Raw genomic sequence first — 11849 nt, forward strand, 5'->3', positions numbered from 1 at the left:
TAGCCCCCAGTAGTGTCCATATCAACAATGCACACATTTCTTCACATAGTAATCTTGAATATAGCTAGAGGATCATATGGTGGAAAGATTGAACAGAACAAGCAACTGTTTGATCCTACATGAATAAATATTAAGTAGTATCTGCTGTAAGCAATACTAATAATACTTAGTTGTTTAACAATTATGGTGAATAGTTGTAAGCAACTAAAAGAACAGGCTGGAGCCTCTAGTGTCCATTGTAGCCATTTGAAGATTTGAATGTGGCAGATGATTAATGATTTTTTTCAACCCATCAAAGGAATATATATGTATGGTTTTTCTTGGAGATCCTAAACAATTAATCACAGTTATATCTCTAGAGGGTCAATCTCAACAGATGCAAGAAAGGTTGAAAAGCGACTATGGGATGATGAATATGGTGATGATTCTTCCAAACAGCCTGCTTTCCCTGATAAAGGAAAGGTAGAAATCCTCACACTAGGGTGTATTTTAAATAACCCTACCCTTCTAGATTTTTAGTAGTAGGTTTCCTGACCACATTTTCCTTGGTGTTGTACCACAGATATCATCGATTTTTTTAATAATGAGGAACAGATGGAGCACAGAAAGCTTTGTGCATTTATAAAGGTGTTATTTTATAGACAACATGGGATGTTGGGAAAGATGGAGGGCACAAGGAGAAGGGGACGACAGAGGATGAGATGGTTGGATAGTGTTCTTGAAGCTACCAGCATGAGGTTGACCAAACTGTGGGAGGCAGTGGAAGACAGAAGTGCCTGGCGTGCTCTGGTCCATGGGGTCACAAAGAGTCGGACACGACTAAACGACTAAACAACAACAAAACATGGGGTATTAATTTTGGATTGTAGATGACATAGGATATTCTACTGCAATGACTTCAGTTGTGTAGCATAGGCTTTTAAGAAAATGTAGATGTTTGTAAAGGTAGATTATTTTAGTGTCCTACCCAACTATCTATTTAGAATGGAAAATACACCATTTGTTTCATTCTTCATATGTCACTAATCCCAAAATAATTAAGTCAAGTATCTTAATATTTGTGTTTCTCCCACAGCTCATCTTGGAACATCCACTTGGAACATCCACTAGCATACTAGCAGGAAAAGGTAGCACAAGAGTAGTGCAGGAGACTGTATGGCTTGGACATAGGCTAATGCTGTAGTCTGATACCCTCTTACCTGTGAGCATAGATAAGCATAGGATTTCAGTGTTAGTGAGTCCCTCAAGCCTTGATATAAATTATATGGATTATGTATTTCTGAGATGGGATACACATCTACAAAGTTCCTGGAAATAGCCAGCATTTCTGACACTAGAATACATAGTGGTTTCTGCTTCGGAACACATTTGACTGAACTATGACCGTTATGTCCTTCATTCCTCTGCCTAATCATTCTTGGTAGTGGTAAGTATTTTCTAGTCATCATGATGTCAGGTAGTGAAATAACTAATATTGGTTATTTATATATTTACTATTATTTATCAAAATTCTATACCGTCCTTTATCTGAGGATCACAGGGTGATCAACAATATAAGAACACAAAATATATACCATATTATCAAACCAAAATTACCCTCCATTTAAAATGCCATAGATTATTTAAATAGCCAGATGAGCCTTCCTGGGAGAGTTATGGACATGAGGCATATGACACATGCTGGTTTTAATGTATGTATTGTTGTGAACTTGGAGGGTTAACCTGCATAGTGCCTGAGTCCCATCTAATTTCTGGGGTCCTGGGTCCTGCAAGTGTTAAAAATCCAATGGAGAATTGCAATTGCCAGGCAATATTCTTGTTGAGTTAATGGCTGGATTAGAAGCAGACAAAAGCCAGAGAGTGAGAGCCATATTTGTTTCCTGTTTGATCCCAAGGCTGTGAATATGGGAGAAGCATGGCCTTCTGGAGTGCTTAGGTTCAGGATGTATATATGTGTAAACCATATATCATGTAGCCACCACCATCTCTGCTGTCCCTCATTCCAAGGAAACCGAATCCTGGGTAAGTGCCTCAAACTCGCACCTTTCAGAGATTGGGGTAGCATGCGACAGTATGCATTGGGTTTTTATTGCCTAAAATATTGTAAATTCCTTTGAGTTGTCATAGCAAAAAGCAACTAAGAAATGTAAATAATGATGATTCAATTGAAACTCCAAAAATCACATTACTTTCATATTTTCTAAATGGGGAGCAGGGGTTTGTATCTTGTTCTTCTTAGCTTAAAATAATTAGGAAGCACCAAGTGGTATGTATTCTTGCTTGCGCATTTCTAAAACATTAGCTGCTTCACATGACCGGGTTAGCTTTCTTGTGCTTGTCTGTGTCTGGAGTGAAGGAAAGTCTTCCATTAGGACTGGTAAGGTGAGCTTACACAGAATATTGCCTGTGCTGCAAAGTTCTTGAGAATTCCTACACCTAGCCCCTTCAAACAGAGGAATGGACTCTTTTTTATATTATTCTTAAAAATGAAGCATTTAGCTTTCTAATAAAATCCTGCTGCTCTGCTTTAACAACAATATCATCCAGAACCGTTTGCTGCTCTGCAGGCAATGTTTTGGACAGCTTTGTTTTTGCCAAAGCCCACGGACATAGGGGAAAAGAGCTAAAAGGAGCAAAATAAAACAGAAACTACAAAACAGCAAAGTGGTGTGAAACTTTGTGAGAGACCTGATCTGACTTTATTGGTATCAGACTTCAATTTGAAGAGGAGTAAAGTGCCCTCAAACACATAACTTTGCTTCATTTTCCAGCCCCCCCCCCCCAAGTGCTGCTGCAGGCACAATGTTTACTGTCATTATTCACTATCAACATGCATTTGGGTACTATTTATTTACATTTTTTTCTTATTTAAATTAGATGCAACCTGCTGTGGGAGGAAAAAGAGTTTTTCTGCAATGAGGGAAGAGATCTTGATGATAATGCTTTGAACTATAAACATGGATGGTAGGAACCAGTCGTCTGTGTCTCAATTCATTTTTGAGCCGTTAACTGATGTACATTCTATAAAGATCATCCTATTCCTGCTGGTGCTGACTTTGTACCTTATGATCTTGATGGGAAACACTTTCATCATCGTTGCCACTTTAACCAATTCTGCTCTTCATTCCCCCATGTATTTCTTCCTTCGGAATTTATCTTTCTTGGAGATTGGTTACACCTCGACAATAATCCCCAAATGGCTCTCAAATCTTCTGTCGGAAGACATGAGCATCTCATTCATTGGCTGTGCCACACAAATGTATTTCTTTGGTTCCCTTGGAATAGCAGAATGTTGCTTGTTGGCCGCCATGGCGTATGATCGCTACGTGGCAATATGTCACCCTTTGCATTACACAGTCATTATGAACAAGACCATTTGTCTGAAGATTTCTGTGGCCTGCTGGCTCATTGGAGTGCTGGTGGTTTTGGTACCAGTAACATTCATATTCACTCTACCTTTCTGTGGGCCCAACAGGATCAACCACTTCTTCTGTGACCTTCCACCACTTCTGAGTCTTGCCTGTTCAGACACTTTTAAGAATGAGATCATAATGTTCACTGTCACTGTAGTCTTCATAATGCTACCCTTTATGCTTATTCTCATCTCCTACACCCATATCCTCCTTACTATCATGAAGATGTCCTCTGCTACCAGCAGAAGCAAAGCCTTCTCCACTTGTTCTTCTCACATCACAGTGGTAACTCTGTTCTATGGAGCTGGAGTTTTAGCATATTTAAGACCTAAATCTGATTATTCAATGGAAACTGGCAGAGTGCTCTCATTTTTTTACACTGTTGTGTGCCCTATGATGAACCCTTTAATCTATAGCCTCAGGAACAAAGAAGTGAAAGATTATCTGAAGAGGCTGATGGTCAGAAAAAATATTTTTTCTAGATTGTAAAGTTAATTCTACCTTTTCTTTACTATTCTATGTCATACCTAAGTATTGCAGGTCCTTAGAATCTGTATGTATACAGAATTATACACATTGGAAAAAAAGGAAAGGAAGAAACAAACAAACAAAACAACACTGAAAGCAATGATAGAATCCAGGTGGAGAAAGTTTTTAAAATATAAAATATAAAAATTGATTTCAGCCAGAGAATTTGGTGCTTGGTTTTTTGTTTTGTTTTGTTTTGTTTTGTTATGTCATTTAAATAAATGAGACATAAACTTGATTTGGTTTACCTGGAGTGTGCTCTAAATGAAATATACAACTATCTTGCTACAACAGCTCCACTGGTCTGTTTCTGAGGATGGTATGGGAACTTCAGTTGGTGCAGAAAGGAGTCCTTAAAACGATAATAGGCAGGCTAAGACATATCTTGCATATCAAGCATGAACATTGATGGGGTTGTTTGTAATTTTGTTCCTTCTAACAGTTAGACATTGTAAATGCAATATTTGTTTTAATGGTTTCTATCATTTCCTTAGACATTGGTTAAGAAACTATGACCCTTCAGATGATGAATAACTGCCACCATCCATGACCATTAGCTATGCTGATTGAGGCTGAGCGGAACAGGTTGATGAATGACTAGACAAAATAAAAAAGTGTGTTCTGTCATGACTTCCATAAAGAATCACACGAACTGCAATTTGGTGAGAAAGACACAGAGAACTTTTCTACTAGAAATTTCATTTCTTCTCAAAGAACTAGAAATCCCCATGGTACTCTGGAAGAGGTAATGGCCTGTCAATCAAACCTATGACTAGCTGGAATTAATTGCTTGCTGTAGATGTCTAGTGGGCTTGCTCTTTGCCGTCACTGTCTTGCCTGCCCTTTCCACCTGCACAGGGCCTGGACTTTCTTGAAATGGAGGAATGTCAAAGATTGGAACAATTTCCAAGGGGGGAGTGCAGGAAAAGCAAAAGCCCTCTCTCTCACACAAATGGACATACAGGGGCACGCAGCTATAGAAAAGACAAGCACTCAAAAAGGGGGGAGGGGAAGGGAAAAAAGACAATAATTTATGTTTCAGCTACTCTTACTTAAAAGCAAGGAGCATTCCTGAGAAATCCAGAAGCCCACTTAATGTGAAAGTCAACTCAATCCATTTACATTGCCTTTCCACATCCTTAATAACACTCATTTCCCCTCTGCATTCTTTTCCTCTAACACTGATCCTCAATTATATCACAGAGCACTTTGCTCACTACTAAGTGTGTTTCAGTTGGCGTCACCTGCAGGATACAATATTTTGCTTTGTCCCAAGAACACTCCAGTGATGCATAATGCATTTGGTATCTCATGTTTAAGTGCACCTCTCTTTGACAGCTGAAGCACCACACCTCACCATGGAGCTTTGTTAGTGCCTGAAGACAAACAATGAGAGTTCACAAAGGGCAATGGGAGGCCTTTGAACATGAAAATAAACAGTGCCATTGAGGGTCATGCACACTGATTTTGGAGGGAAATAACCCAAAGGATATTGGGGAAAATCACCCCCAAATAGCAGCAAGACACTCAAGGGTTCTCGGAAACAATGTGGAAGTTAAAAATGGCAAGGCTTGTTTTGCAAAAAGTGCTTGACCTGCTGCTGTCAAGGGCGGACTTTGGTCTTTCAAATTCAGTGGCACCCTGTGTGAAGTTAAAATTTGGTCCCGCCCCTCTTGCACCTCTCGCCTTCTGTTCTGCTCACTTCACTTCAACATAGTTACAACAGTCTGTGGTGCCCCCTAGGCTTGGCGCACAATGCAGTAGAACTGGTCCCACTTCCCTAAATCTGCTACAGAGAGCCAGTGTGGTGTAGTGGTTAAGAGCGGTGGACTCGTAATCTGGGGAACCGGGTTCGCGTCTCCGCTCCTCCACATGCAGCTGCTGGGTGATCTTGGGCTAGTCACACTTCTTTAAAGTCTCTCAGCCCCACTCACCTCACAGAGTGTTTGTTGTGGGGGGGGGAAGGGAAAGGAGAATGTTAGTAGCTTTGAGACTCCTTCGTATAGTGATAAAGCGGGATATCAAATCCAAACTCTTCACAGCTGCTTTAAGTGGCTGCTGTAAAGTATGCAGAATTGGGGGGGGGGGGAGGTTTAGTCTCTGTGGGTCATGAAAACCTCCTGTGGCCAAATATGGGCCACAAGATAGCAATACCTGATTTACATACAGATTACTAGCCCACCCGTTTTGTTTCTATACAAGGGCAGCTTGCAATAATTTAAAATCACAATGTGAATAAATATGTATAATAAAAAAGAAAGAGTTATTTTCTTTGATTACATGAGGGGATGGGATATCACAGTTTGGGATGGACGCATCACTGTGTATACAGTGTCCTTGTATGGAGAGGGGGAAAGATATCTGGGTACATGTCAGCAGCCATTGCCACCGCTCCCCCCGCCCCCCTCATACACATCCCCAGGAAGTCACTGCACATTATGACCACTTTCAGGCGGTCACAGAGCTGTTCTTAATGATACAGTGGTTGATTGTGAGAATGAAGACCAGGGAAGACCTTAGAGTGCCATACCACACAATTCTTTGTAAACAGCAACACTTGGGGGAATCATTCCTTTACTATGATTCTATAGTCCAGAGGTTGTAATGCACATTTGGAGTGCTCAAACATTATTTTGTTAAATGTCTCCCAAGACTCCATCAATTTGGTGGTGGTGGTAGTAAAATCATTTGATGAATGGAGTGCAGGCAATAGATCTTCCTTCTCAGTTGATTTGCATGGATCATCTTGTGAAGCAGAGACTATGTCCACCTCTCCCTCGTGTGCATGCGCGCGCGCACACATGTGTGTGAGAGAGTGAGTAGGGCTGGCTATGTTCCCACGGTAGAACCTAGTCTGCAATATTAGACTATGCTGGTTAAGGACTGTTTCTCAGTGCCCATGCTATGCAGGCCAAAGCTCCGAGGTTCAAACCACAGCATCTCCAGGTAGGGCTGGGGAAAGACTCCTATGTGAGACCCTGGAGAGCCAGTCTGTGTAGGCTGTAGTGAGCTAAAGGGCCCAATGTTCCAATATGGTGTGATGCAGCTTCATATGTTCGTATGTAAGTGAATCATACAGTAACTAGCATTCTAGAAGGAATGTCATTGAGTTTTTGACTAGGTAGACATTGGTGCATGATGTGGTGATTGCATAGCACAGAAAGAGGTGATGTAATCAACAGAGATATGCTCCCTTCTACTTCTAATTGGCACCTCCCATTTGATCAAGTAAACGTGAATATAATGAGAACAAAGATAAACTGATTCTCTGTTTGCTCTCTTGCCTCCCTTCCACTCCAGAGTAGGAAAGCCCTGACTCTGCCTAACTTTCTGCTCCCTTCAATTTGAGCAGAGCTACTTTTGATCCTTCCTGGGTAGTCTGTAACAGGAAATGCTTGTGGTGAGACGGGCCAGTGGAGATTGGAGACTCAAGAGAGACGGAACAAGTAAGCTTTGAACAAAACATCCATGTAGTTTAACAAGTTTAAAGTAAAATTTCACTAGATCACTTTTGGGGGGAGGAAAATAGCTTTTTACAAAGTATATATGTAAGTGCTTATGCTCCTGGGATATGATGTGAAGCCACATGAGTCCACCACCTTGTTGAAGCAAGGCAGGTCTGGTCAGCAACTTTGTGAGTGGCCACCTGAACATTTTGCATGCATTGGCCAGTACACCTGAAGGGAGGAATAAGTTAATTTCTTAAGGAGTAATTGCCTGCCCACATGCTTTCCCTTAAATCTCCAAAAGTAAAAGGGCCAGAGACATGATTTTACAAATTAAAATTAAACATTCAGGGAGAGGGTCTGGAATATTTCTAAAAGGGTCAAAGCTGTTCTTGTAGCTACAATAACATTTCCTTCCCTGCTCCATTTCCAATACTTGATTTAGACTTTGCCTCTCCAGACTCTCAGGTTAAAGAACTCGGATGTGGTTCCTGGTGCCCCTCATCTCCCTCATCTGCATTCTTGGGTCTTTGCTCATGTATTTCATTTTCACCTAGCTTTGTCATCATTTTAAGCAGAGGCTGGGCAACAATCTCTCAGGGATTCTGCACTTGTATCCTTCATTGTGCATTCTACATTGTACCTCCTGCACTGAGCAGAAGGTTGAAACAAATGACCTCCAAGGTTACTTCCAAGGTCACTCCCGACTGTTATAATTCTATAGTTCCGTGATACTTTGATTTTGGCACACACACCAGAGCTGCACCCTTGGCAGTGGCCAGCCTAGCCAACCCCTAGGTATGACCACTAACAGATAAAAGCATAATGTTTCCAACATTCATTATTGGGCTACAGAAAAGCCTCTTACCACCATGGTGATCAAGGTGGGTAACAAAATTCAGTCATACAGTAAAACAATTATAAACGGATCAGTTAAATTCCCCAAAACATAAACAGCCAAGCAGATAACTAAAACAGAATCAGCATAAAATGTCAAACTTAATGAAAAGCCAACCTAAACTGCATTCTCTTCACTTAGCCGGGTAGTAGAAAGTAAAAAATATATAGGGCAGCGGCGAGGAGCAGTTGAAAAACCAGGGAGTAGCTACAGAAGTTCTGCTCATGGCTCCAAAACAATCCAGCACCCACTTACATTAGGATGGGGAGAAGAGTCTCTTCACCAGATTTTAGGGTGTGGGCATGGATTTTCTATATAGGCCTACATCATAAAATAATAAATAAGTCTGCACACTCTAGCAAAGGAATGGGAAAGCTGCACACACACACTCTTGATGCTGTTGGACTCCAGTTCCCATCTTCCTTGACATTTGCTCATAGCGGTTCGTGCTGATAGGACCTGGAGTACAACAACATCTGAAGAGCCACAGGTTCTGCATCGCTATGCTGGCAGCTTTGACGAAAACAATATGTGAGTAGGGGAAGTATATAGAAATTTTGCTTGCACTGGTTAATGTGTCTTCTCTGTCATCACTATCTCTTTAGACCAAATATGGCACAAGAAAATCACACTGCATTTTCTGACTTCATTCTCCTTGGATACTCAGATCTCCCAGATCTCCAAGCTTTGCTCTTTCTGGTGTTCCTATTCATCTATACAGAAATTCTGATAGGAAATGGACTAATCATCTGCATTACTGAAACTGACCTTGCCCTTCACACCCCTATGTATTTCTTCTTGAAGAACCTGTCTTTTCTGGAGATCTGCTACACCTCAGTCACCCTTCCAAAGATGCTGGTCAATTTCATTGTGGAAAACAAGAGCATTTCATTCTATGGCTGTGCTGCCCAGATCTATTTCTTGCTTTTACTAGGAGGCACTGAGTGCTTGCTTCTCGCTGCCATGGCTTATGACCGATATGTGGCCATCTGTAACCCTTTACATTATAAACTCATCATGAGCAAGCAATTCTGTTTAGGTCTCATTGCTGGAGCATTGGCTGTCAATATGCCAATACACGTAGGACAGACCTATCTAGTGTTCATTCTGCCCTTTTGTGACTCTCATGAAATCAACAGTTTATTCTGCGATATCCCCCCATTGCTTGAGTTGGCCTGTGCTGACACCAACATTAATAAAGCAAGTGTGTTTGTAGCTGCCATGCTTTTGGTAATCATGCCCTTTTTCCTTATCCTTGCCTCTTATGTCAAAATAATCTCTGCTATTCTGAAGATGCCTTCAGCGGAAAGTCGGAAGAAAGTGTTTTCTACTTGTTCCTCACACATCATTGTGGTATCTCTCTTTTATGGCTCAGCAACTATTGTATATTTGAGTCCTAGGTCAAAGGAGACAGAAGACATTAATAAGTTGCTTTCCTTGTTGTATACCATTTTAGTTCCTATGTGTAACCCAATCATATATAGCCTGAGAAACAGGGAAGTGAAGGCTTCCCTGGTGAAATTGCTGAGCAAAAAAATGTGATACAATGTTTTGAATGTACTCAAAATATTTTGTTGTTGCCAAAACAGTTTCAGAAAATAAAATTGTCATCATCTGGGGCAGTATAATAGCATCCTAAATTTTAGAAAGCCATAATGGTATATTGTTTTCAGAATGATAATAAGGAAGATAAGGGTTGCCATATGTCCTCTTTTTTCCAGGCCACATCCTCTTTTTCATGGGTAGAGTCATCATAGTGATCCATAGTTAAAAGTAGAAGTCTGCAAATGTGTCATCTTTTTTTGCTCTTCAGAATATGGCAACCCTACCTGAAATTTATACTTCTTCCCCCCGCTTCCCCCCAAAAGTGGCAGGCAACAATTAAACTTGTTGGGCACTTTAGCAACTGTTTTTCACTCCCCTAGCCCTTGCATTCCATGCCTCTACCACTTCCCTGCTTCTGGCAATATGATTTGTGACCTTTCCATACCCATTGTTTCTCAGTAAGCTACACAACTCAGTGGCTTGTCTTTCCACCAAGGGTTGCTAAGGTAGCAAAGAACAATAACAAATAAAATTGTTTCTGATTAAAATATAAAGAGGAATTGCAATAAAACAGAATTTGATGTGGACAGAAAGGGCCCTTTCAGTTTTATCATTCATCTCCTGTGATGGTTCACCAAACACCTCCTTCATGGAGACATTTGGGGGAGATTGATGGATGGATTTACTCAGTGCTTTTTTTCTATATATAAAAAAAATGTTTAGGGGTACTCTCATTTTGACTCAAGGAAATCAACATTTTATAGAAATAGACCTGGGGGGGGGGGGGGGAGAGAGAAGGAAGTTCCACTGAAGCAGTCTCTGGGGTGGCCTTTTGCTGCCTGGAATAATTATCACTGGACAGTTGATGGTACATGGTCCTGTGTGTTGTTGAGGGAGGGCAGTTTAGCTGGAAGAAGCTCTGAGGTGGTCATTGTCTGCCTCTCTCTTTCTCCAGGAATTATTTCCATGGGAAGTTGATGGGAGGGTGTTTGAATAGGTGAAGCACATTTCTTTTAAGGCTATTTAATTTGCTTTGAAAATTGACATGATTACAAACGTATGTGTACCCTTACTTCTGGGTAACCTATATCAAGGCTGCTAGATTTCTCACATCAGAGTTAGATTTTTCAGGAAAAGTTGCCTAAAGAAACCGCTTCCTATTGCCAAAATTTAATTAGACGTTTTCTAATGAAAGTCCATTACAGTTGAGACAATTTCCCTAGATAACACCCACAATTGCATTTCTAAATATGTGTATGTATACAAATATATAATTGCATATCATTTTTAAATGTCTTTCTTAAACTTATCCCTTTGGATTAACATAACTGTCAAATGTATTTAAAATATCTAAATGGTTGGTTTGTAACATATACGTTCAGAATGAGTTGCTTTTCTCTTTGAGCAAAATGATGAATTCTTATGGACCCTCAGGAAATAAAATGTTGAAATGAAACTCTTTATTCACAACACAGGTAAGATAATACTTTTGTTCTGCTTAACTGTATATTTGCATCAGGATTTCAGAAGTGTTTTCAATCACTCTGAGTCTTTCTTTTCTTTTCCATTTCACATACCTTATAGACAAGTAGATTCTTTCTGTTGTGTTCTTCAAGCTTCCAAACGTATGCACATTTCTCTGTGCATAGAGCTCACAGAACTAAATATTTATTTATCTATCTATTTAAAACATGTATATGCTGCCCTTAAGTGAAAAGACTCTCTTAAGGCATCTTCCATAGAATGCCAATATGCTACACAATCAGAAACAAATTAATAAAACAGTCTTTCAGCAAATATTAAAAGAAAGAAACATCCTGTTCAGAATTAAACCAGAACTATAATTAAGACCAGACATAGCCAAAAGCATGATATTCCCTTTTTAAAAGTAGTTAAAACAATTTGTATTTTGTAGCACCTGTAACAATGCCAGTTCAGCAGATTGAAGCAGTTGATTCAAAAACTAGTTGTCATGATGATTTATTTATTTTGACTTTATTATAAAAAAATATTTCTAAA

The 11849-nt window shown here is 40.1% G+C and overlaps 2 protein-coding genes across 2 annotated transcripts; both read left to right on the forward strand.

The window, feature by feature from the left end:
• Window positions 1-2957: 2957 nt before the first annotated feature.
• Window positions 2958-3902, forward strand: LOC308461833 (olfactory receptor 10A4-like; the record flags this gene model as incomplete). Its single annotated transcript, XM_080978998.1, has 1 exon — window positions 2958-3902. One exon carries the CDS (start codon window positions 2958-2960, stop codon window positions 3900-3902), a length of 945 nt encoding a protein of 314 aa, XP_080835124.1.
• A 4995-nt stretch (window positions 3903-8897) lies between these two features.
• Window positions 8898-9827, forward strand: LOC308461549 (olfactory receptor 10A7-like; the record flags this gene model as incomplete). The annotated part of the gene is made up of 1 exon (XM_080978551.1): window positions 8898-9827. One exon carries the CDS (start codon window positions 8898-8900, stop codon window positions 9825-9827), a length of 930 nt encoding a protein of 309 aa, XP_080834677.1.
• Window positions 9828-11849: the final 2022 nt, after the last annotated feature.

Source organism: Podarcis pityusensis (assembly GCF_964106645.2).
Source record: "Podarcis pityusensis genome assembly, chromosome: 13".
In the NCBI taxonomy this organism is placed as follows: Eukaryota; Metazoa; Chordata; class Lepidosauria; order Squamata; family Lacertidae; genus Podarcis; species Podarcis pityusensis.